Source organism: Engraulis encrasicolus, chromosome 3, assembly GCF_034702125.1.
Source record: "Engraulis encrasicolus isolate BLACKSEA-1 chromosome 3, IST_EnEncr_1.0, whole genome shotgun sequence".
Classification (NCBI taxonomy): domain Eukaryota; kingdom Metazoa; phylum Chordata; class Actinopteri; order Clupeiformes; family Engraulidae; genus Engraulis; species Engraulis encrasicolus.
In genome coordinates this window covers 2,599,394-2,625,077 of record NC_085859.1, presented here as the reverse complement: position 1 = coordinate 2,625,077, position 25,684 = coordinate 2,599,394, and the positions used below count along the sequence as shown (strand labels likewise).

General features: G+C 42.1%; 1 protein-coding gene across 2 annotated transcripts; it reads left to right on the top strand.

The window, feature by feature from the left end:
- Positions 1–25,067, top strand: LOC134445179 (E3 ubiquitin/ISG15 ligase TRIM25-like). 2 transcript variants are annotated; one of them, XM_063194262.1, is made up of 10 exons: positions 1–213; positions 11,375–11,488; positions 11,708–11,821; positions 12,551–12,664; positions 12,893–13,006; positions 22,661–22,762; positions 23,499–23,591; positions 23,707–23,844; positions 23,997–24,327; positions 24,802–25,067. In XM_063194262.1, exons 1-10 carry the CDS (start codon positions 191–193, stop codon positions 24,997–24,999), a joined length of 1,341 nt encoding a protein of 446 aa, XP_063050332.1. In that variant the 5' UTR covers positions 1–190; the 3' UTR covers positions 25,000–25,067. The 2 variants fall into 2 exon arrangements, with proteins under 2 accessions (XP_063050332.1, XP_063050334.1); XM_063194264.1 differs by lacking the exons at positions 11,708–11,821; positions 12,551–12,664.
- Positions 25,068–25,684: the final 617 nt, after the last annotated feature.

Sequence of the window (25,684 nt, the reverse complement as noted above, 5' to 3'; positions counted from 1 at the left end):
TCTGTTCACAACCAGAATATTCTCGGTCTAGACAGCAACCATCTACCATCTGAAGCGATCGATAGGCCTAATACAGAACAGGAGAAGTTATTAAGAGACAATATTACCCCTTGCTGTTGAACTGAACTGTGCTCCGCTGCGCGAAGAAACGATCGGACTTCGGAGCGCTCGGACTCGCAGTGAAGGCGCAATGTTGGTTAGCGCGCCTGTCAGGTTGGTTACCGCGGCTGGATACTCGCTATGCTTAGCCAGAATCAGGCTGCAGAAAAAACGTTATTTTCCATTGAAGTACATCGGGTGGTCGAACATTTGTTTAACATTCTGAATCAGTGGAGAGAGGATGTAGGTGTATGTCTATATGCCGAATAAATAGGCCAGTCAAGTGGCGAATAGGGCACAGTTTTAAGGTGCTTGGGCTACAATTGGTCTGTTTACATACCACAAACCCATTGTCTTAAGCGTTTGTGCAGCTATTGCAGTGATGAAACAGTGAACTAAGTGTTACATTTTTGGATTATACAGATAGACACGCCAAACTAACCGTTAACTTCCTTTTCAACACATGGCTGTTCCTGAAACGAACCACGCTGCGTCAGGTCTTTATTGTGGACATAGCACAATGGCGAGCTGTTGAGTTTGTGTCATATTGTGACAGCCAGGTATGTTGGGCTCATTGTCCAAGAAGTATTTCTGTTGCAAAGTTTAACCCCCTGGTTGTGTTACGGTCAAAAATGACCGTTTTGGAACTTCATTCTTAAATAACTTCTCTATATCATACACAAATGACACTTCGTGATATCCTCCAGCTAACCTATTCGAATGGTCAAAATGAAATAGGCCTATAATGAAATTCCTAAAGAATTGTGAAAGATACACCAACTTGTTACATTCATGGTGTTTCAGTCAAAAATGACCGGACCATTAATTTATATCTCCCAAAGTTATATACAGTTATATTACATTCACTTTACTCTCATTCTCTTTTTTTGTTAGGCTTTTCAGAATACAGTACAACCATACGTGCCACATTAGTATAGATGTTTAAAATTAGTAGAAATACTTCAAAAAAGTAAAGTTGTTCCAAACTGCTTGAAAGCCTCTGTGAGGCCCTAGACTCCAGAGGGTTAATACAACGAATTGGTGCAAGATATGAAAAAAAGCCTACAAATCACTAAAACAAAGCAGAATAACATTTAAATGACCTTGGAAATGTTTCAAAGGGATGTCTAAAATGTATTAATCACAAAATATGCTAATCAGATTTTCAATCAATGTATTATTACGTTTTTTGTGTAGGCGGTCAATTTTGACCGTTAACACCATGAACATGACCATGTCTCTAACACAACCAGAGGGTTAAAGGTGCACTGTGTAGGATGGTGGCCAGAGTATTACAACTACCATTGAAACTACTGCTGTCTCACTGAGTCTTGAGAATGTGGCAAAAACAGGTTTTAATTTTGAAAGAAAACAAAGTTCAAATCCAAAATATACTGTATATTATGAAGATCTTGGCTATGCAACGAATGTATTAGCCAAGTTCCCCATTCTTTACATTTTTCACAAGGCTCGTAGGCTACTTGATTTTGTCAACAGCATCAGAAACAATTAGAAGTTTAAAAATAAATAATAATAATAATAAAAGGACATGATCATAGCCAACATCACTAGCAGATACAAAATGCACCGGACATATACAGAACAGTGCAGATGCTAAGGGTTGGTTAGTGTAACGATGTCATGTGACCACTGGGTGGCAGTGTGGGGTTACTGCACTGTACTACTGGAACTGTACTCAAGATAGCAGAAGAAATGTAACAGGCAAAACATGAAGCCACGTGAATAAAGAAACACGGCTTATCCCTTTATTATGCAACTCCCAACTTTACAGTTAGTTTTTTTAGTAGTAGTAATAGTAATACACAGTATTAGTTTAATAGTACACACACACACACGCACACACACACGCACACGCACACGCACACGCACACGCACACGCACACACACACACACATACACACACACACACACACACCTTGTGTCAAAGGTCTGGCCTGGGGCTAGCCCAAACATTAGTCTAGTAGATACTCACGAAAAAGGAGAGTCTTTACTTGTTTCTGGAAGGCTGCAAGAGATGTGCTTAGTCTTGCTGCCTCTGGGAGACCGTTCCACCAATTGGGTACAATGTAGAACAGTCTTGACTGAGAGTACCTAGAGCGACTGGATGGCAGAGCCAGGTGGCTGTGCTGGAGGAGCGCAGTTCTCTTCCAGTAACATAAGGCTTTATTAAGATTATATTATAGCTTTAGATCACAATGATTTCAAATATGTCTGATAATGCTTCATTAACCCTAAAGCGACCGACTGGGGTCATTTATGACCCCGGGCACATATTTTCATACACCATTTCTGCAGTTTTCATCAGAAAAACGTGTCCTTCTAGGAGTTTGTCAATACATGTGTTGTGCATGTTGTGAATGATTTTCGTGAGATTTGGACCATCTATATGGGATTTATAATCAAAACACCTCTGGGGTCATTTATGACCCCGAGAGGATCCATGAGATACTCAACATTATAATGTCCATTGTTGTTGTAATTTTCAAACTCTGTTTTTTGTATTTTGTGTCTTGGGGCAGGCCATGGTCAGCAGACCTAAGATATTTATAATATAAACATTTATACTATTAAAATATAATATATTATATAAATAAATAGGGCACCACTGCGATAGCCAACGAAGCATATTGTGACGGCACCCAGGTAGCATTTCCTCTACTATTGCTCCATATTTGTTGATATCATGACATAGTGATCCTAGACACATGATGAGAATTTGAAATGGAAGTCATCCTGATGAACAAAGAGGGAGGAAACAAGTCATCAGTGTAGAAATCAATTTTGTTTTTTGAATATTCCTTATTAATAATAATAAAATAATGCATTTTATTTAAAAGCGCCTTTCAAAACTCTCAAGGACACTGTACAGAGAGAAACAAAAATAAAACAAGACACATAAACAGAATTTTAAACAAATAAATAACTACAATTTAAAAAAAAATAAAAATAAAAAAATAAAACAGAGTTTAAGAATCATAAAGAAAAGGCTATCTGAAACAGATGGGTTTTTAGCCTGGATTTGAAGAGGGGCAAAGAGTCAATATTGCGGATGTCAGGGGGAAGGGCATTCCACAGCTTAGGAGCAGAGCAGCTAAAAGCTCTATTCCCCATGGAATTAAGACGGGCAGAGGGGACAGAGAGGAGAATGGAGGAAGAGGAACGGAGGGGGCGGGAGGGAACAGCAATGTGAATAAGATTAGATAGATAAGGGGGAGCAAGATTGTGGATAGCCTTGAAGGTGTGGAGAAGCATTTCAAAAATGAATTCTATATTTGATAGGGACCCAGTGGAGATGTTGCAGTGCAGGGGTAATATGGTGACAGGAAGGGGTTTTAGTAATGATGCGGGCAGCTGAGTTCTGGACCAGTTGGAGCTTGTGGAGAGATTTTTGAGGGAGACCAAAGAGGAGAGAATTACAGTAATCAATGCGGGAGGTGACAAGACTGTGTACAAGAATGGAGGTAGAATGGGAAGTGAGAGAGGGGCGGAGACGGTTAATGTTGCGTAGGTGGAAATAAGCAGACCGTGTGATGTTGTTAATGTGGGAGAGGAAGGATAGAGAGCCATCAAGCATGACGCCCAGACTCTTAACTTGAGGGGAGGGGGAGACAGGAGAGTTATCATGAGATGGCCGCCGTGTGTCAGCAGCAGTGAGAGCAGCAGTAGTGCAAGTATAACAAATCAATCTTGGCACATATTTGTGACTTTTTTACTCAGCAAGACCTCAAGTTTTATATAAACATTCCTTTGTACGCATTTTGGAAGAAAGACCATTCCATTTGAAGCAAGAAGCTACCATCAGGCTGGATCCATGCTCCCAGCTAGTGGCTACAGCTAGCAGCCATTAGGCCGGATTCAGACTCCCTGCTAGTGGCTGCCACCAGGCCAGTCTCCCAGGACCTAACTAGCAGTGACCAACAACTAACAACTGACTTTTGTCTGGCAGTCAACACCAGGACCTACCAGCATTTTTTGCTACTACCAGACAAGAGCTGGGCTACCAGCTAGCAGCTTCAACCAGGACATAAACAACAGAGGGCACAGTTCAACCTGACACTGGAAGACAACATGTCACCAAAAAAAGGGAAAAAATCAAAAGAAGAGGATTTGCAGTTGACAGCGAACACCTTGTCACCGAAAAGGGGAAGGAAAGGAAAGGATGAGGATTTTGTGACTTTATCCCAGGTGCGTGAAATGTTGGAACAACAAAGACTGTTTTATAAAGAGATGTTGGTACAACAGGAGCAGAACTTTAAGAGCTTTTTAACAATTGTGATGGACACAAATAACAAGAGATTAGATGGAATGGGGAGGGAAATAAGTGAATTGCGAGAGAGCCTCCACTACACACAAAAAGATGTGGATGAGCTGCTTGCTAAGGAGAAGACGACAACCACTAGACTTTCTGAAGTAGACTCTGATCTCTCTGTTGTTGCTAAGAACATCAGCTCATTCCTGCCTAAGTTGGACTACTTGGACATCCAGGTGAGGAAAAACAACATCATGATTGATGGGATCCCTGAGTCTGAGAAGGAGAACGGGGCTGAATCAGAAGAGAAAGTGAGACAGATCTTCGCTGAGAAGCTGAAACTATCAGGCATGGAGTTTGAACGTATACACAGGACTGGGAACTCAAATGGAGATCGAGTCAGGCCAATTGTTGCAAGATTTGTGAGTTATAAGGACAAAGTCAGAGTTATGGAATGCGCAAAAAACCTAAAGGGGACCAATGTCTACATCAATGAGGACTACCCAGAAGAGGTCCGCCAAAAACGCAAGGAACTCATACCAGCCATGAAAGCAGCACGAGAGAGGGGGGAAATTGCTTTTCTTCGCTATGATAAACTCATCATCCATCCTGCAGCTAAACCTGAAAAAAAGGAGCTGGAAAAGGACATGCGGTTAAGTCTGGAGGCTTGCCGGGGGGCATTGAAGAAGCAGTTTGAGGACTCTTGAGTTATAGCGTGGTTGGACTGGGTTGGACATTTGCATCTGAATAGGGAAAATGGATAAAAACCTTTTAAAACTTCCTAACAAAGGCTTGGTATTTGCTCACATAAATGTGTGCAGTATAAGGAACAAAATTCAGGAATTGTATAGCCTAATACAGGCAAACAACATCCATATACTTGCAGTGACTGAGACTCATCTGGACTCTTTTATTCTTGATCCAGTGGTTGCATTAGATGGTTACTCTTTATTTAGAAATGATAGAGACAGGCATGGAGGGGGAGTGGCCATTTACGTACAAAATCATCTTCCTTCTAAAGTGTGTCAGGAATTTATGTGCAGCAATGTAGAAGCACTGTGGGTACAAATACATCTACCACACTTAAAACCTGTTTTAGTTGGTTGCTGTTACAGGCCTCCCAGCACAAATTCTCAGTATTTTAATGACATGTGTGACATGATTGACATGGTTGCTGACTCAAAGACTGAAATCTACCTGTTAGGTGATATGAATATTGACTGGCTAGATACTAATTGTTCTTTTAAAAAAAAGTTATCATCACTGGCTAATGCATGTAACCTGACACAAATTGTCACTGCTCCAACCAGAGTAGTCACTAATTCTGTGGGACATACTTCATCAACTTGTATAGATCATATCTATACCAGTTGCCCAGAGTTGTGTTCAAAGCCAATTTCTATTCCTGTAGGCTTCAGTGATCATAACATTATAGCTACAGCAAGAAAATTTAAGGTACCAAAGTCAGGTCCCAAAGTTATATACAAGAGATCATATAAAGGGTTCATTGAAGATAGATTTTTAGCTGATGTTGGAAGAATTGATTGGAAAGGTGTTTATGCAGCTGAGGATCCAGACATCTCTCTAAAAGAATTTATGAATGTTTTTATGAATATTGTGAATTTGCATACTCCCATGAAGAAATTTACAGTTAAGTCTAAAAGCGCCCAATGGATTGATGAAGAGATTAAAGGGTTAATGAGTGAAAGGGATGAAGCTAAAAGAGTGTGGGTCACATCCCGCTCTGCCGAGGACAAGCTTACATATTGCACACTGAGAAATAGAGTTACCAAGTTGAACAAAGCCAAGAAGAAGGAATACTACAAGCAGAGAATAAGTAATGCAAAACATGATGGTAAACAGCTTTGGAATACTTTAAATGAAATCATGGGTAGAAACAAAAATGGTTGTGCCCCTTTTGTAGAGGCCAATGGTGAATTTCTAACAAAGCCTGTAGATATTGCTAATCATTTTAACAACTTTTTTACAAGTAAAGTTCACACATTAAGGCAGAATATGCACTGCACAGATTCCAACACTTTTAACTTAATTACTAACGAAATTATGAAGAATAAGAAGTGTAGTTTTAAATTTCAATGTGTTGAAGAGGAGGAAGTCAAGAGACTGTTGGAGTCCCTACCTGCCTATGGTACAGCAGGCACTGACAACCTCGATAGCAAGATACTGAAACTGGCTTCTAATCACATTTCAGGACCCATATGTCATATATTAAATAGATGTGTTTTAACTGGAAGGTATCCTGGGCAGTGGAAGGAAGGTAAGATTATTCCACTGCCTAAGGACACCAGATCAACGTTCAGTGGACCTAACAGTCGCCCTATAAGTATACTACCTGTGCTGAGTAAAATTATGGAAAGGATAATTTATATTCAGATACAGAATTACTTTGATTTTAATAGATTAACCACCAAATACCAACATGCATATAGGAAAGGATATTCAACTTGCACTGCCCTAACTCAAATGACAGATGACTGGTTTAGGGAAATCGATAACTCTAAGGTAGTGGCTGCTGTTATGTTAGATTTCAGTGCTGCTTTTGATGTAATAGACCATGAGTTGTTGACTGGAAAGCTTATATCCTATGGCTTCACACAAAATGCCATTTCCCTGATTAGGAGCTATCTCTGTGCTAGAACACAAAGAGTTTGCTACAATGGCAGCTTATCTAATATCAATAACATAACTTGTGGTGTGCCTCAAGGAAGTTGTCTTGGACCATTACTCTACTCCATATTTACCAATGATTTGCCCTCTGTAGTAAAACATTCTACACTGGTAATGTATGCTGATGATTCAACAATGTATTGTGCTGCCAACTCTAGTGATGAACTTGGGGAGGTAATATCCAAAGAATTGGAAAGGGTGTATGAATGGATTACTGTGAATAAGCTGGTCTTGAATATATCCAAAACTAAGAGTATTTTATTTGGGTCTAGACATAAACTGGCTACCAAGCCAAAGTTAGAATTATATGTGGCCAAAGAACCCATTGAACAAGTTGAAAAGCTGAAATTGCTGGGTATGGTCATTGACAACCATCTGTCTTGGTCACAGCATATAGATAGAATCATTCAAAAAATGGGCAGTGGTATTCACTTTACTAGACAATGTTCACCATATGTGCCATTTAAAATCCAAGAGCAAGTCTGCAAATCTTTAATTTTATCTCATCTAGATTACTGCTCAGTGGTCTGGGCCTCAGCCTCAAAAAGGGAGCTGGCAAAACTACAAGTCGTTCAGAACAGAGCTGCCAGACTTGTCCTTGGATGTTCACCTAGAACTGGCATCCATAAGATGCACACTGCGCTGTCATGGCTCAGCGTGGAGAAAAGACTGGCCTTAAGCACAGCGACATGTCTTAATGAAGCAATAAAAACGCAGAGACCTGAGTCTTTGATCCAGCAAGTAGTGTTTTGTAACACGGCTCACAAATATGCCACCAGGAAAGCAGGCAAGGGTGACATTGTGCTACCAAATCCAAAAACGAATTCAATGAAAAGAACTGTGCTTTATAGAGCAATTAAGACATGGAACGAATTGCCATTGGATATCCGTGAAGACACGGGCAAAAAAACCTTTAAAAGGAAATTAAAAAGGTATCTTTTGAATGGTTGATATAGGTGTCATCTTAAGTTGTAAGGTCTGTTTTTTTATTGTTTTAAATGTGTGAAGGAGAACTTTCAGCAATGTGGCAGCATTGCTTTTTATAACAGTTTGCTAAACTTGTTGCTGACCTTCTGAGATCTTCTTTTATGTCTTTTACTTGAATCTTTGAAAAACTCTTTTTATTTTTTTTTGCAAGGCATGTTTATCTGTATTGTTATTAATCTGAAATGTGATGTGTTACATGTATTTGGAATAGGACCCCAGGAAGACTAGCGAACTGCTACGGCATAAGCTAATGGGGATCCTTTAATAAAAATAAAAAAATAATAAAAAAAAATAAAATCAATAGAGAAGGAAAAACTATCTGCTTTGGATAAGGTGGATTTGGTGCCTACTAGTAGGACTTCAGTTTTGTTAGAATTGAGTTTCAAAAAATTGGAGGTGAACCAGGATTTGATTTCAGAGAGACAGGTGGTGAGGGAGGAGGGAGAGTGTTAGAGGGTTTGCCAGATAAATAGAGCTGGGTGTCATCAGCATAGCAATGGAAATTAATTTTGAATTTGCGGAAGATATTACCAAGGGGAAGGAGGTAGGTGATGAAGAGGAGGGGGCCCAGAACAGAACCTTGAGGGACACCAGAGGTGACAGGGGAGGGCTTAGATTTAAAAGACTTCATTTGAATAAATTGAGAACGGCCAGAGAGATAGGAGTGGAACCAGTCAAGGGGTGTGTTACTAATGCCAATTGAGGAGAGTCTGTGGAGAAGGATAGAATGAGAGATGGTGTCAAAGGCTGCACTGAGGTCAAGGAGAATGACAATAGAGAGTAGTCCAGAGTCAGCAGCCATGAGCAGGTCATTAGTGATTTTAACCAGGGCGGTTTCAGTGCTATGTCGGGGGCGAAAACCAGACTGGAAGTGCTCATAGAGGGAGTTATGAGTTAGATGGGAATGGAGTTGAGAGGCTACAATTTTTTCTAGAATTTTGGAGATGAATGGAAGGTTGGAGATTGGGCGGAGGTTGTTGTAGTCAGAGGGATCAGAGCCAGGTTTTTTGAGTATAGGAGTGACAGCAGCAACTTTGAACAGAGAGGGTACAGTACCAGTAGAGAGTGAGGAGTGGATGATGGCAGAAATGAAGGGGAGGAGAGAGGGGAGGCAGGATTTGACAAGGGTAGTGGGGAGGGGATCAAGCTGACAGGTAGAGGGCGTGGATTTGGAGATGAGGTCAGATATTTTAGAGGGGTCCAGGAGATGAAAGCTAGAAAATAACTGGTGGAGGGGGAAGAGATCAGTGGGGGAGGGAAGAGAGGGGTTGCAGATAAGATGTTGGTGGATTTTATGGATTTTTTCATTAAAAAAGTATTTTATTATTATATGGCTATACAAAGGCTGAAGCTTCAGTTGAATAATTTCTTTACTCTAATACATATGGAAGACACCTTTTTACAACTACAATGTCCAGAAAATTACCATATTCTCTGATCACGTGAATTCATGAACCCAGAAATGTTGAGTACCCTAAAGTTTTATTGCTGAAATATCATCTATAGGCCTAAGGAATAGAATTTAGCTTGGTTTCCCAAAGTTTCACTTTGAACAATTTCCATAATTAGCATAAATATACTGTATAAGTGAATAGGCTAAAAAATGTAAATGACAGATATCACATGAAACTTTCTCAGTTGATTACTGATGATGAGAGAAGAAAAAATGTATTGGATGTTTTTTGTATTTTGATGTTTACATATGCAAATGAGGGCATACATCATATTTAGCATATACGTATGTAAGTTTGACTAATGAAAATATAAACTTTTTTTGACCAAAAAATATAAACTCCTTAGGGTCATAAATGACCCCACTCGGTCAGATTAGTCACAAAAGCAGGCCGGTCGCTTGAGGGTTAACCAACAATTTAGTAAAATATAGAAGAAAAACTTCCCACTGCAATTTAGTGATGGGCCTCACACCTTGGCCAATGGGATTGCAGTTTTAATTGTGTAATTATTTAATGCGGTCCTTTGCAGATGATGAGATTCACGTCTGTAAGATAAAACAATTGCATTTCATTTCAGTAGGTTATAGGCCTACATACACATTAGGCTAAAAAATAAAGTATACAAATATTTCTTAAATCTTGCTTAAATAGGAGAATGTCGGCAGGTCACAAGCGTGGCTGTAGTGTATAGCTGTATAGTGTCTTACCCTCATATGTAAACCTTTGCTAGTCTGTTTCTCCCTTAATATTGGTGTCAGATTCACACATATGCAGTCCTGGGGTGCTACCGTGCTACTAAACTGGCACACCAAGTATGATTGAAATCTCTGTCGGTCGGGTCCCAAAGTGTCTGATTTCATGTGAAATGACCCATATGTTTCCTCCTTTAAGTGTGTTACGGCCTTAAACGTCAACCACCCTCATATAGCCAAGCGGCTTAAGGGCCTTTTTTAGCTTTGGTATAAAAGCATGCAATTTGCCACAGATATTCTGTAAGGACCACTTTTTGGAAAAAAGGCGGTGGCCACGCAAAAAATCAATATGGTGGTCATTTTTCAAGATGGCCGCCACTGCTACTAAATTATTTTTTGTAAAAACCATTAACTTTGGTTTAAAAACATGAAATTTGGCTGAAATACTCTCTAGGCCGCCATCACAACAGAAGCTGATTTATCTGTAGTGATCACACCGAGTGCAGATCTACTGACCATTCGAATGCGGTGACCAGGCAATGTAATGGCTGAGCTGTCACTTGCAATGTAGCCTAATCGATGGTGTTGTGTTGTTTGAATGTTGTGAAAACATACACAAAGTGCTTTGTAAATTCATCTATGTAAAATGGATAGAAGATGAGCTCTTCCCTTGCTCTCCTAACGTTGGATAGTGAATCTGATATGAATGTTGATAATGGTCTCCTATCAAACATCTGGAAATCCGCCCACAACGTGAAGTTGATTTTCGACCTTGAGTTGAACTTTTTTAAACTCGATCTACTGGAGACATTGAGAATGGACTAGCTCCGAAACGTCTGTCTCTCCAGTTAACCTTAGACTTCTGTTGTATATTTTCGGCTTCAATACACTTTTTCACGCAAGTCTTGTGTGCGCCTCCTTTTTTCCATTATATTGAGTGATTAAACTCGATCCGCCCAGGCCAGAGAGGCGGAGAGGCAGAAAATTCGCAATCCGCCTGCCGCTGATATTCGGCATGGAATCCGCTCATTTTCATTAAAAAACAATAGAACACATCATCTGCCTCCTACTGTAAAAATCAGCGTCCAGAGTCATTGCGGCCTTAGGGTCACTTTTTAGGGGAAAAAAAGCCATTTAAAGGTATTACGTAATGCAATGCTTTTCTGTCTTTGCCTATTTACCAGGCTACAGACACCCAGGTCAGTTTCTCCAGAACCCAGCTGTGTGTCCATGAAGGGTGACAGGTCTATGGGGAACCCTCCTGATTTCAGCAGGGAACCTCCACAGTCTGACCCAAGGTAAGATATGCTTATCATATGCTTATCAGCATTGCTTATATTGCACAGAAGATAAACATGAAGTTGACAACATGTTGTGTGTTTGAAGATGCACATTGCTTTCATGCACCTTTCCTTGTAATACAACTCTAAACAAATATATTTACAGTGCAGATATGTTTTCCATGCAGCCTAGCCCATGCATTCTCAATAGCGTTGCTGTGTTTGTGTACTTACCAGGCTACAGACACCCAGGCCGGTGTCTCCAGTGCCCAGCTGTGTGTCCATGAAGAGTGACAAGTCTATGGGGGACCCTCCTAATTTCAGTAGGGAACCTCCACAGTCTGACCCAAGGTTAGATATCAGCATTGCACACATATGAAATTGAAAGATAGGCCAGTAGAGAAGTATGCAGCCATCCTAAAAGAAGAGAATCGTATATGAGAGAGAGATAAATCAGGCGGGTTCTTTTCCGGTATCCACTTTATGTCGGGTGAACACCCCTTTAGGAGACCTTCGAATAGGAGACCTTCGGAGTCTTCAGTTTGAGAATAAATGGAGTCCCCTTAGCGCTGTAGATGGCTGTAGCGCACGTCTTGTGCAAACACCATAAATAGAGAAGAAGAAGGAGGGACAACGCCCCCCTAGGAGACCGAATTTTGAGCCCACTCCTTTGCATTGGATGGGCGGGTTTTAACATATCTTTCTCTCTTATACGATTTTTGCTAGAAGCATTCATTTTTATGGGAGCGTGTCACTTTAACAGCTGATAAGTCAAACTTAGGTGTGACTCCAGAATGGTTATCATCACACAGAAATGTTAGTTACAATGCTCTAAATTAACACCCACCAACCCACGAAATGCAGGTGAAATGTTGGCTAGTGGAAAATCACTGGCGATCCCATTGCCGTTACAAGGCTAAACACATGTAACGTGTGCTAAATTGCTCCATTTACATGTTTCTGACATGCGTGTTTTCCCCACATTAATGTTTTTTTAATCACAATATTCACACACATGTACAGTGTGCCTTTAGAGATATTATGTAATGTAATGATTTTCTGTGTTTGTGTACTTACCAGGCTACAGACACCCAGGCCGGTGTCTCCAGTGCCCAGCTGTGTGTCCATGAAGAGTGACTGGTCTATGGGGAACCCTCCTAATTTCAGCAGGGAACCTCCACACTCTGACCCAAGGTAAGATATCAGCATTGCTTATCAGCATTGCCCACATTGCACACATAGGAAGCTTAATATGACCATGGCAATATATTATGTGTTTGTATGCATATTGCTTTGAGGCGCTTTCCTTTGTAATACAATTCAAACAAATATATTTACAGTGTAGATGTGTGATTCCATGTTTTCCATGTAGCCTAGCCTATGCATTCTCAATAGCTTCGCTGTGTTTATGCACTTTACCAGGCTACAGACTCCCAGAGCAGCGTCTCCAGTGCCCAGCTGTCTGTCCATGAAGAGTGACAGGTCTATGATGAGCCCTCCTAATTTCAGCAGGGAACCTCCACACTCTGACCCAAGGTAAGATATCAGCATTGCTTATCAGCATTACTTATACAGTATTGCACACATAGGAAGATAGACATGATCATAAGCATGGCAAGATACTTTGTGTTTGTAGATGCTCCTTGTGGCGGCTCTGCTTAGAGCACTCATGACCATTTTCTCAGCACAGCCTACCTTTCCAAGCTTTACATTTTGTTTTGACTTTTAAACACCTTGCGACATCAACGTGGATGGAGGTTGCCTACTGGCTCCACATTATTTGAATGTTTGTTGCAAAAGCAGTAGCAAAAGCAATACTTCCGACCATGATGTCCACTTGAAACAAATATTCATAGCTAAAAACAACCAAGTTATTTCCCAATTCAATCAATTATTTGTTGAAGGAACAGGTTTACTGACTTGGCGGTCAAGTAGCATACGGTAGAACAGCCAAGGTAAGACTGCTTAGCTTAGCCTGGTGAACCAGCGCCACCCGCTGGACGGCAAAATGTTTTGTCTACGGGTAGGTCTGGCCTCGAATAATGATTCAATGAAGCCAGAATGCCATGAATCTGGCAAACTAATTACAACGCAAAGATGTGTTTTGAATCAAAGCGGGCAGGGTTTTGAGGGAAGGTTGTTCTCATCAACAATCTTCGGATGTATTATGCATCGAGGCCAGACTAAATTAGACATCCACATTTAGTCTGGTTTATCAGGCTATGCTTAGCTAGCAACAGGCCAACAGCATTAGTGAGCTGTGGGTTATCGCGCAGCCAAACTTTCAAACGACAGATGACTTGATCAGCCCTCTTAGTTAATTACATATCTGTAACACTCACCTTAACACTTGCAGTCGGGGGGAAGAAAAGCGTCGTTCAATGTTGTGCGGCCGTGTGTGTCAACATTATTAGCCATGTTTGACGGAGGTCTTCCTGCACCTGTTCGTCCCCCCCGACTCGTGCTGTTCCGTCGAATCACAGATGGGTCAGTGAGAATACAAGATGGGTAGTCAAAAGCTGATTGCATGGTCGCTCCTATTTCCTTATAACTATTCATTTGCGATCATAGGGGAGCCAAGGTAGTGAGACTGGAGTGTTGCTGGCCTTGGAAACAGGACTGTAATACCGTTTCCCGCCACATAGGAGCTCAGTGAAGTGCGGGGTGGGGGTGGGGTGCGCCATTACGATTATAGCAATACAGCGTGAACCCAGACAATGCCATGCTGCAAAGTCCATTGCATTGCTTAAAGACTTCCACTATACACAACGACGGACAACAAACTACATTCGGTTGGTCGGCGGAATCAAACATAATTGATCAAATCCTTAATGATTAATAATCGATTCATCGATTAATTATGTCCATCCCTAGTTTCTACGAATCGGAAATAGTCTGGAATAGCCAGTAGCACCACAAGAGTAGAACATGTCAAGCAGATATTTGGATCTGACACACCGGTAGTCTACGGAATCTGAACGGCAATGAAGGGAGCCAGAGTAACTGAAAGTGTTTAATCCAGGCGTCACCAACGTGGTGCCCGCGGGCGCCAGGTAGCCCTCCAGGAGCTTCTGAGGTGCCCACCAAGCATGTTAATAAACAGTCACGACTACAAGATTTTAGTCACAGTAAATGCTTTTCTTAATTTAAATACGAGATTATTTCCTTATAGACTATAAAGAATATTTCCTTATAATTTATAAGCAAATTATCATTCAATCTAATGTGATTTGGGAATGATATCAAGACAAAAGTACTGGGCCAAAAGTAGCCCTCGGGTAGCTCTCAGTAGCCCTCGAATGGCCATTGGTAGCCCTCTGACCCGGAAAGGTTGGGGACCCCTGGTTTAATCTGTATAGTGTTTGATCTGTATAGTGTTTAATCTGTATTATTTACAACTACAGTATATCCTCCAACCCCGTAAGCACAATAGGTCTAAGCTAAAAACTAGCAGGCTAATCCTACTCACCAATTACATTGCACTTAGCTGATGATTTCATTTATTCACAGTGACTTACAGTTATAAATTTACAGGGTATTGGTTACAGTCCCTGGAGCAATGTGGGGTTAGGTGCCTTGCTCAAGGGCACTTCAGCCATGGATGGAGATGTAGGGAGGATTCGAACCTGCAACCCATAGATTGAAAGACAACTCTCTAACCACTGTCTGGGCGCCGACGAGTGCGGCAGCAAGTCTGATCAGCTCCTGTGTTTGTCTTTGTCTACGTCTGTTTTGTCCTTTTTCTTGGACTTTTTTAAAAACTATTCTTTAATTGTTCAATTCTTAAACAAGACTTCGACTTTTTTTTTTACTTTTTTGGACTTTTGGCATTATTCTTAACACTTAAGAGGTGCATTTACTTATATCCTATGGATACACATCAGTACAGAAGTTCCGACAGCAAGAGACTTGTCTACACAAGGAACCAGTTGATCGCACTACGGAAATCTGCGGGCTCTGTGAGCGTGGAAATCCCAAAGGAATTATTCTGCTTTCGCGGCCGGAGAGCTGGAGTCGCAGTGAGAACCAAGCGACGGGAGAACAAGTGGAAATTTAAACCCTCTGTGCCGGCGATCGTAATGGGAAATGTAAATTCATTGGTGAACAAAACTGATGAGCTGGCTGCCTTGGTAAAGAACCAAAAGCTTTATCGGGAGGCCAGTTTGATCTGCCTGACTGAGACGTGGCTGACTCAAAACACTCCTAATGCAAACGTGGATTTACCGGGATTCAGCACTGTTCGACTCGACAGGGATCTAGTAAAGTCCGGGAAGAAGAGAGGTGGTGGACTGTTGGTGTACATTAACAACAGATGGTGTAGCCCAGGACATGTGACTGTCAAAGAGAAAATATGCAGCAAAGATGTGGAACTACTGGCGGTGAGTCTGCGTCCTTACTACGTGCCTCGAGAGTTCACACATGCCATCATTCTCTGTGTGTACGTACCGCCAAAAGTCCTGCCAGACATCGCATGTGACATAATCCACACAACAGTTGCGAGGCTTCAGACGCAACACGCAGATGCCTTCTTCGCAATTTCTGGTGACTTCAACCATGTTACACTAAACTCCACACTGACCAATTTCCACCAGCTTGTGGATTGCAACACCAGAAAAAACAGGACCATTGATCTACTCTATTCCAACGTGAGGGATGCATACATCTCCTCCCCCCTCCCCCCTCTGGGCTGCTCAGACCACAACCTCATACATCTGCAGCCTGTGTACAAGCCGAAAGTGCAACGTTTACCCATCACCACACGCACTGTCAGGATGTGGACACCGGAAGCTGAGGAGGCGTTGAGAGACTGCTTTGAGTCGACTGATTGGGGTGTACTGCAAGGCCATGGAAACCTGGAAGAGATAACAGAATGCACAACTGACTACATCAACTTCTGCAGGGATGTTGCCGTGCCCACCAGGACTGTGCGCTGCTACCCTAACCATAAACCCTGGGTGACCCGAGATGTGAAAGAGCTGTTGGACAGAAAGAAAAAGGCCTTTAGAGATGGCAACACAGTGGAGCTCAAGGGTGTGCAGAGGGAGCTCAAGGAAAGACTGAAGGAGGCCAAGAATGCATATGGCAGGAAGATAGAGGAGAAGATGGACAACAACCCTAAAGAACTGTGGCAGGGCCTAAAGACAATGACAGGGTGTGAAGCCAAGAGTCGTGGAGCAGACGGCGATTGTAGCAGGGCAGACGATCTCAATAGCTTCTACAATCGGTTTAACACTAGAACTACCAGGATTTTTCTGCCTACCTAGAAGTACCAGAGAGGGGTCATTTGACCCGGCGGCTTTTAGCTAATACACTAATCACTCATTTTGTTATGGTAATGAGGCTGTTAGGGGCCGTGTGTGGGGTGAGGGGTGAGGGGGTCACACCTTACAGTGCCAACAGCCAAGACAAACAGGGACAGACAGCTTCTTCCCAAGGGCTGTCAGCCTCCAAAATCACCACAGGTAAATAGCAACTTGCATGAAGATATCAGCAGCAAAGACAGATAGCACAGTTTGGCGGACAGTGTGTTACAGTTTTTCTCCATTGGTTTGGCTCATTTCTTGAAACTGAGATGTCATTCTCAAAACATGGACAAATCCCAAAACTAATTTGCAGTTCCTCACAACAGAATGGCATGTATCATTGCTTTCATCAAATTTGAAATGCTTTTGTACATGTCTCAAACATTTAGTACATCCTTGCAAATGGCTATGTACAAGTATCCTACAGTTAAAACAATCACCTTACATTTAGTAGAATTTTCAAATGAATGTACCTTGCTGATCTATCCCAATTGGTTGATTCTCAGTGTAATGGTTGTCCTGAAAACATGTCAGCACATTTTCTTATAAGTCATCAATGAATGTGTGAATGTCCCATGTGATCATGACAAATCATATGACTGCAACCAGATAATGGTTGAATTACAGTTTTTCTCGATTGGTTTGGCTCATTTCTTGAAACTGAGATGACATTCCTATAACCATTGGGTCATTTGGCCAAGCATTCTTACACTTCTGCACAACAGTTCAGATAACTAGCAAAATGTCATATACCTCCCAAAACACCTCATTCTTGCATCAGCACTAAACCGTCTCACATATAAATAGTCAGTACCATCAAAATGACATAGATCCTTCTCAATTGCTTTGGCTCATTTGCATTCATTTAGTCCTTCTGTCAAAATAAACTGGATGGTTCAGCATAACAACTAGCAATTGTTCAAAACAGAATGTCGTTTGAAAAAATGTCATGAAATTAGCCAAATAACAGAGGAAACTGTAGTATACACGGTTGTAAAATTATTTTCTACTAACTAGTAAAGTTACAATACCACCTGACCTGTTGAACACTATCATGAATTTACTATGTAATGAAATTCTTAAAATATGATGTCCTTGACTGTTTTGGGAATTGCGTAGACCACTTTGCATATGATGACTTACACAATAAAATAATGCTGACGTGTTTTGAAGAGGGCAACCATTAGACTGAGAATTGTCTAATTCGTTTAGATAAGCAAGGTCAATTTATTTGGAAAATGTGCTAAATGTATGCTGAATGTGTCAACTGAAGGGTATTTGTACATATCCATCTGCAGAGATGTACTAAACATTTGAGACATGTACAAAGCATTTGATATCTGATGAAAGCAATGAAAAATGCCATTCTGTTTTGGGAAATTGCAAGTTGGTTTGGGGATTTGTCCGTGTTGTTTTGAGAATGTCATCTCAGTTTCGAGAAATTAGCCAAACCAATCGAGAAAAAACTGTAACGTGTGAATCTCCCATGCCATGTGACCATAACGACTCATGTGAATGCAACCTGCCAATTGTTAGATGGATAAATACCAGTGCATGTGGACTACTGCTTCATTTCCCTCAAGAATTTTGTGGTGAAAGAAGCTCCTCTCCAAGGAACGAAGATGCAGAGATACAACACTCAACAGGCATTGGAAATGATCCACACACACACACACACACACACACACACACACACACACACACACACACACACACACACACACACACACACACACACACACACACACACACACACACACACACACACACACACACACACACACACACAGTGTCTCAAGTGACAGCTGTGAGGTGCTAACAGCCACATTTCCACAACAAAAGGAGTGTCTGCAGGGGGTCCAAAGGGTCAAATGACCCTCTTGTGGGGCTTTTAGGTAAAAAGGTCAATTGACCCCTCCGTGGTAGTTCTAGTGTTAATTGTCCTGGTGGGACTGCCATTGTGAATGTTGCCAGCAAGGGGACAGACATTAACACCTCTGGATCACCCTACACACCTACCACTGACTTCACTCCCAGCACAGCACCCCCTCCTCCATCACACTTTGACCCTGCCTCCTCCCCCCCCGCACCACCTCTGAATGCTCATCAGCACCCCCTGTGAACTCGCCTCCCCCCTTGATGAACCATCAGCCGGAAGAACTCTCACCATTCTACCCTCCCCCAAATCTCACCTCTGAACCAGCCCCCACCAGCACAGTATCACCTGGAGAAGACAGAACACACTCAATACACACACCCCCACCCCTGCAAAACCAGCAACCCCCCAATGTCACAGCTGAACAGGTCACAAGCACACTTAAGAGGCTCAAAGTTAAGGCATCTGGCCCTGATGGTGTCTGTGCCAAATTACTGAAAACCTGTGCTGAGGAGCTAGGCCGGCCACTACAGTTCATTTTCAACAGAAGCCTAGAGGAGGGAAAAGTCCCTACACAGTGGAAGACATCCTGTCTCATCCCAGTTCCCAAAAAGCCACATCCCAAAGAGCTGAACGATTTCAGACCAGTTGCCCTCACCTCACACATAATGAAGACTTTTGAACGTGTGCTGTTGACCAACTTACTGAAGCCCCAGGTCCAACATGCTCTTGATCCCCTGCAGTTTGCCTATCAGGAGAGTGTGGGAGTTGAGGATGCTATCCTGTATCTGCTACACAGGATGCATTCTCACCTGGACAAGAGAGACATGGCTGTGAGAATCATGTTCTTTGATTTCTCAAGTGCCTTTAACACCATCCAGCCACTCATGCTGAAGGACAAACTGCTGCGAATGGGAGTGGAAACAGGACTGGTGACATGGATAACTGACTACCTCACTGGGAGGCCCCAGTTCGTCAGGCTCGGCGACCATACATCCCAGACTGTAGTCAGTAACACGGGCGCGCCACAAGGGACGGTGCTCTCCCCTGTTTTGTTCACCCTGTACACCTCCGACTTCAGCTACAACACAGAAACCTGTCACATGCAGAAGTTCTCTGATGACACTGCTATTGTGGCGTGCATCAAGGATGGACAGGAAGGAGAGTACAGGGAACTGGTGGAGAACTTTGTCAGATGGTGCCAGGATAATCAGCTACAGCTGAATGCCACCAAAACAAAGGAGATGGTGGTCGACTTCAGAAGGACCTCCCCGCCACTGGTGCCTGTCTCTATTGAGGGAGAGACAGTGGAGACAGTTGACACCTGGACAACAAACTGGACTGGGCTGCTAATTCAGATGCTCTGTACAAGAAAGGACAGAGCAGGCTTTACTTCCTAAGGAAGCTCAGATCCTTCAACGTCTGCAACAGGCTCCTGCTGATGTTTTACCAGTCTGTCATGGCAAGTGTCCTTACCTATGCTATCGCCTGTTGGGGAGGTAGTATTAGGAAGAGGGACGCTGGGCGCCTTGACAGGCTGGTGAGGAAAGCTAGGTCTGTGGTGGGCATGGAATTGGAGGACCTCACTACAACAGCCGAAAACAGGACACTGAGCAGACTGGACTCCATACTGGAAAATGACAGACACCCCCTGCACCCGCTTCTGGCCAACCAGAGGAGTGTGTTCAGCTACAGACTCCGGGCCTTCCCCTGCCGTACAGACAGACTATGGAAGTCATTTGTTCCTAGGGCCATCCAGCTCTTCAACACCACACAGAAAGACACAATGAAAGAGATTGTCATTGGTGACTGGACTGCCTAAACCACCCCCTCCCCCCCCCAAATTTTTTCTTCTTCTTTTTTTCTACTGGACAGCTACACTTCACCCAACACCCCCCCCCCCCCCCCCATGGAGCAAGCGCCTGCACTACCTTGGACACTTTAAGGGATTGCTCAACACAGGACAATAATCTCACTACACCCCACCTCAGCTACCTCACCTATCTTGCCCCTGGGATAGCAGCTGTGAACTATTTAATTCTGCATTTTTATTCTTACTGGACTATCTCAACCACTGGAAAAGCTACTGTGAACTGCCTTATTTTCATTTTTTATTTTTTCATTTTTTAACTGAGGGACTTAGAACTACTTTGGCTCACTTATGTGTACTGAACACTTTTATCTTGGCTTTTTGTGTATATGTATGCAACATGATGCCCTACAAGGACCTTGTGTGTGTGTGTGTGTGTGTGTGTGTGTGTGTGTGTGTGTGTGTGTGTGTGTGTGTGTGTGTGTGTGTGTGTGTGTGTGTGTGTGTGTGTGTGAAGTGTTTGTGTGTGTGTGTGTGTGTGTGTGTGTGTGTGTGTGTGTGTGGTGTGTGTGGTGTGTGTGTGTGTGTGTGTGTGTGTGTGTGTGTGTGTGTGTGTTGGGGGGGGGTGAGAGAGAGAGAGAGGATGTGTGTGTGTGAGAGAGGGGGAGAGGGAGGGAGGGAGGGAGGGAGAGAGAGAGAGTGTGTGTGGCGATATACTTTTACTGTAATGTGCATTTATGTGTATAAGTTCTTTGTGTATGTTTGGATTTGTGTATTTATGTAAGCTGACAGACACCTTAATTTCCTTCGGGATCAATAAAAGTACTCTACTCTACTCTACTCTACTCTACAAGGTCACGGCTGGCCCTGGTGTTGTCACCCAGAAGAGCACCATAGACTTGCCACCTCTCTCTGCCTCTTTAGCCGTCACAATCCGTTTCCAAATAATTCTGTAGTATCTGCCAGTCCATGGCGCTTATAATTTCTACGACTGAAAACCTGCATTCTTGTCCGCCGTCAGCCTACAAATCACTTCTGCTATCGCTTGACAATGTCAGCCATGTCACTTCTCCAGCTCTGCCTTGCTCAAAAGCTTCTGTAATAGAGCAGCAATCGCCATGTTTAAAAATGACCTCAGCCTACTGCGTTTGAAAGTGATGAAATCTGTTAGAACTAAGTTGTAATGTAGAAACAACGCAGGACTCGGTAGTACATTTTCAAACTTTATGAGAACGTCAGTCAGGACAGCATGTCTGTAACTATACTCCTCGTCTTGCATAACTGCATGTAGAGACAACACTCAAACCTATGAGGTAACAGTGCCACCTAATGGTGTGCCAATATGCAGGCACAACAAAACCCACATAGGCCTAATTTGTAGTGTACAACGCAATTTAAAAGAGCGTTGAATTATTATTTACACATATACCGATAATCTCTCAATTCTAGTAAAAATCAATGTTTTCGCTGTCATTTGAAATTCATCCTTTGACGTCACCAGACACTGTCCTATCAGAAACATTTATTCTGTAACTTATCTAATAACTACAAAATTCTAAACCCAAATGCTTTTTTTAGCCTAATTAATGAGTCGGGTTTATGGGTTTCAAATAACAGTGCACATAATATGTAAGTATGGTTTTCTAAATTTTAAAGGGGAGTACTGTATATGTGAAAATACCCTAGGAAAGAAGCAGGATTTCTGTTGGTCTCTCATATTCACACAGTGGAATTGTGGAATGTAATGCAACAGACCTGGGCTCCAATACCTGTTGACTGTTGCTGGGCCTGGACGTTGGTCGACTCCATGCACCACAGATGTGAAACTGTTATTAGAAACCATAGTTATGCAACAAAATATAAGATTAAGATGCCCAGCAGTTGAAATTTCAAGTATTTGATAGTTTCTACAGACCTTTTTTGAGTTTCCAAAGACCAATATCAACACTGCTATTTTTGTTTACCATTAGTCAACATTTCTATATAAAAGTATAATATTGAATTACTTTTCCCAATTTTCTTGCATTGAAATAAAATCTGTAGTGAATGTGCAGTGTCCCAAATGCATTGTTGCTCATTAAAGTACAATTTATTTGAAGAATTTTGACATTTACTCAACTTTGTAAAGGCACTGCTATTATTTTGAGCACAGTTGTACAGTATAGGCCTTTTTAACAAATGTCAACATTTTGTGATTTCAGTGTAAAGATGGAGAAGTCAGACTCACCTGCCCCCAGCTGTGTGTCTTACCAATCAATGGATCCACCACGAAACTTCACAGGAGAATTTGAACCCAACCCAAAGTGAGCATTAAGAGGATTTGCATTTGTTGGATGAACCTTTACCATAGAGGTAGAAAATAACACTAGAGAGGACCCCGCCCCCCTTTTTACGGCAATCTGTAGCGGCCATTATCTGTAGGTAGATCAGAGAAATGGAAATTAACGGAGAACGAGGCTCACCTCTGTCAAAAATAGCTTAATCTTGTGAAAATGTCCATCAACACACTATACAAGGACAATAGTTGAAGTGTGTTGCTAACTATGTTCATAAAATATAGCCTACTATTTGATTTTTAAATGTATTTTATCGACTCATATTATTTAAGTAGATATTTAGCCTGACATTTCAAATCTGGTCTTTGATTAAAGTGTTACTTCATATTTACACAGTTTTAGTTAATTTCTTGATAGGGGCGGGCGTGTTCTCCATTGACTTGCATTGCCTGAAAGTACCTACACTACCTACGGAAGTTGGGAAGCTCCAGCTGCCATTTCCCAGTGCTGTCGCAAATTGCTGTGTCCTCTAGTGTTATTTTCTACCTCTATGAACGCTTCAATCAGGAGCATAGACCTCCTGACTCAAGGTTTAGAGAGTGTCTTTCAGAAAAATATAGCCATGTCATAGGGCCCAAAAACTAGAGGGAGCAAGAATTTTACTTTACTGATATAATTATCATGGTTCAGCTTTGATCTGATTGGTCCGGTTCTTTGGTCCAAAATCTACTGCTGTTTAATAGAGATTATATTGTGATTTCAGACTGATGAAGTTGGAACGGTTCCACTCACCTGGACTACACTCAGTGGATTCAGAAGACATGAAAAGAGAATCTATTACACCAGATCATGCCAGGTAAATTCCATCATTCCCTGATTCTCTGAACTGGGTATGATCATCACAGTTGTCTTGTATTCAAATAAGGTGTGGAGAGTGAGCCTGAAATTAAGCACTGCTTTTGTCTCTACAGTGAGTTGGCTGTCAGTCTCTTGACCAACGAGGACTTCAAATGTTCAGTCTGCACAGGTGTACTGAAAGACCCAGTGTCCATCCCCTGTGGACACAGTTACTGCAAGCAGTGCATCACCTCATACTGGGAACAGCCTAGGTATGTAGAGGAGTGTATATTGGAGTATATATGAATAGATATGAATATATGTATATGGATGTCTGAGGATGTTTTTTGACTGTCTGATGTGAAAACAAATATCCCTATGGGACAATTAAGAATCTAATCTAATCTAATCTAATCTAATCTAGCCAAACAGGCCACTACGCCTGTCCCCAGTGTCCACGCACATACAGCTCCCACCCGGCACTCTACTCAAACTCAGCCTTGGCACTGGTGGTCCACAAGCTAGAGCACTTCAGTCCTGTCCTGCCTGCCCAAAGCTATGCTGGTCCTGGAGATGTGGAGTGTGATTTCTGCACCGGGCGGAAACTGAAGGCTGTTAAAACCTGTTTGACCTGCACTGCCTCCTTCTGCGGCACCCATGTGAAAGATCACTACACTATTCCAGCACTGCAGAGACACACATTAGTGGAAGCTGTTGAAACCATGGAAGAGAAAATGATCCACACTGAATTGAAGGTATGTGAAGTGATAACCTTGGGTGGAGCTTTTGTGCTTTTGTTGTAGATAAACAAAGAAATACATGGATGGAGACAAATTGAAAATTTCATACAGTTTCATATGTATGTAGAATGCTTCCAAAAGTGTTTCAGATTGACTGTTGTCCTGTTTATTTCACTTGATCACTTAATAGTACAAACTACTTTTGTATAATGCCTGCTGTAGAATAGCCAAACTCTTGTCAGACCTGTAGTTCCACACAGCTTCGCAAGCTCCACTCACTAGGTCTGGGAGAGTGTTTCCCATTCTCGGAGAATCCCACTTTCAAACAAATAATTTTGAAAATGAGTTCATCATCTACCCAAACATTTTTCTCTCTCTACGCAAATGCTTGTCTGGTTTGGTTGAAATACGGAATGTTAGAGCATGGCAAGAGAACTGAGAGACATTAATAAGATGAAAACTGATTTGGTTACAATTTTATGTTTAAAGGAACCTCACAGGAGTGGATCTGATGAGTCACCTGTTTCCTCAATGAAGAGACGTAGTCAAGAGGAGGACCCAGTGCTACGTATCGTAACTGGCATGCAACAGGAGATTCGTCAACTCAAAAGACAGGTGTCTGATTTGCAAGATACGATTTCTACATCTGACTGTAAAGTCAGAAAGGAAGAGAAAAATATCAGGTAAATATAAACATAAGGGTGACAACAATGGACTCTTCATTGTCAGAGAAAGCATACTACCTAAAGTGCAGCTTTTCCCCTATTAATTATAATTAATTAAATATTTGTCTTGTAAAAGTCCAGTAAGGAAGCAGGGGTGATTATGAATCCATTTTGCCTACTGTTGTGTAACTTTAATGATAGACACTAACCAAAACATGTATTCTGTTCATGTATGCATTATTCTGATGCATTCTGACAGTGTCCCACCCCTGGAGGTATCATGAGGAGGTGTTTATCAACCCTGGAGGTATCATGAAGTGTTTATCGCCCCTTGAGGTATCATGAAGTGTTTATCATCCCTGGAGGTACCAGGGGGCAAACTAGGACTACAGGAGATGTTGAGGTGGCCATAGGAGGGTTCACAACCCACTAGTAGGATCACAATCTCCTTCTTCGTACCAGGTGGCACAGGAAGTGCACTGCTAGTGCCCTGCTAGAGCCCCCTCCATATGCCCTGGTGTAGTACTGTCTTCTGGTACTGTATCGCAAGCTCTGGAAACTTTGCGAGAAGACACAGCAAAACACCTCACAATGATTTGCCATCTTGAATGAGCAGCAGCACCTGAGCGATTTCAGTGGTTAACACCACCTCATGGTACCTCCAGGGGTGGAGGTGGGACACTCTCAGAATTCAAAAGTGATTTAAA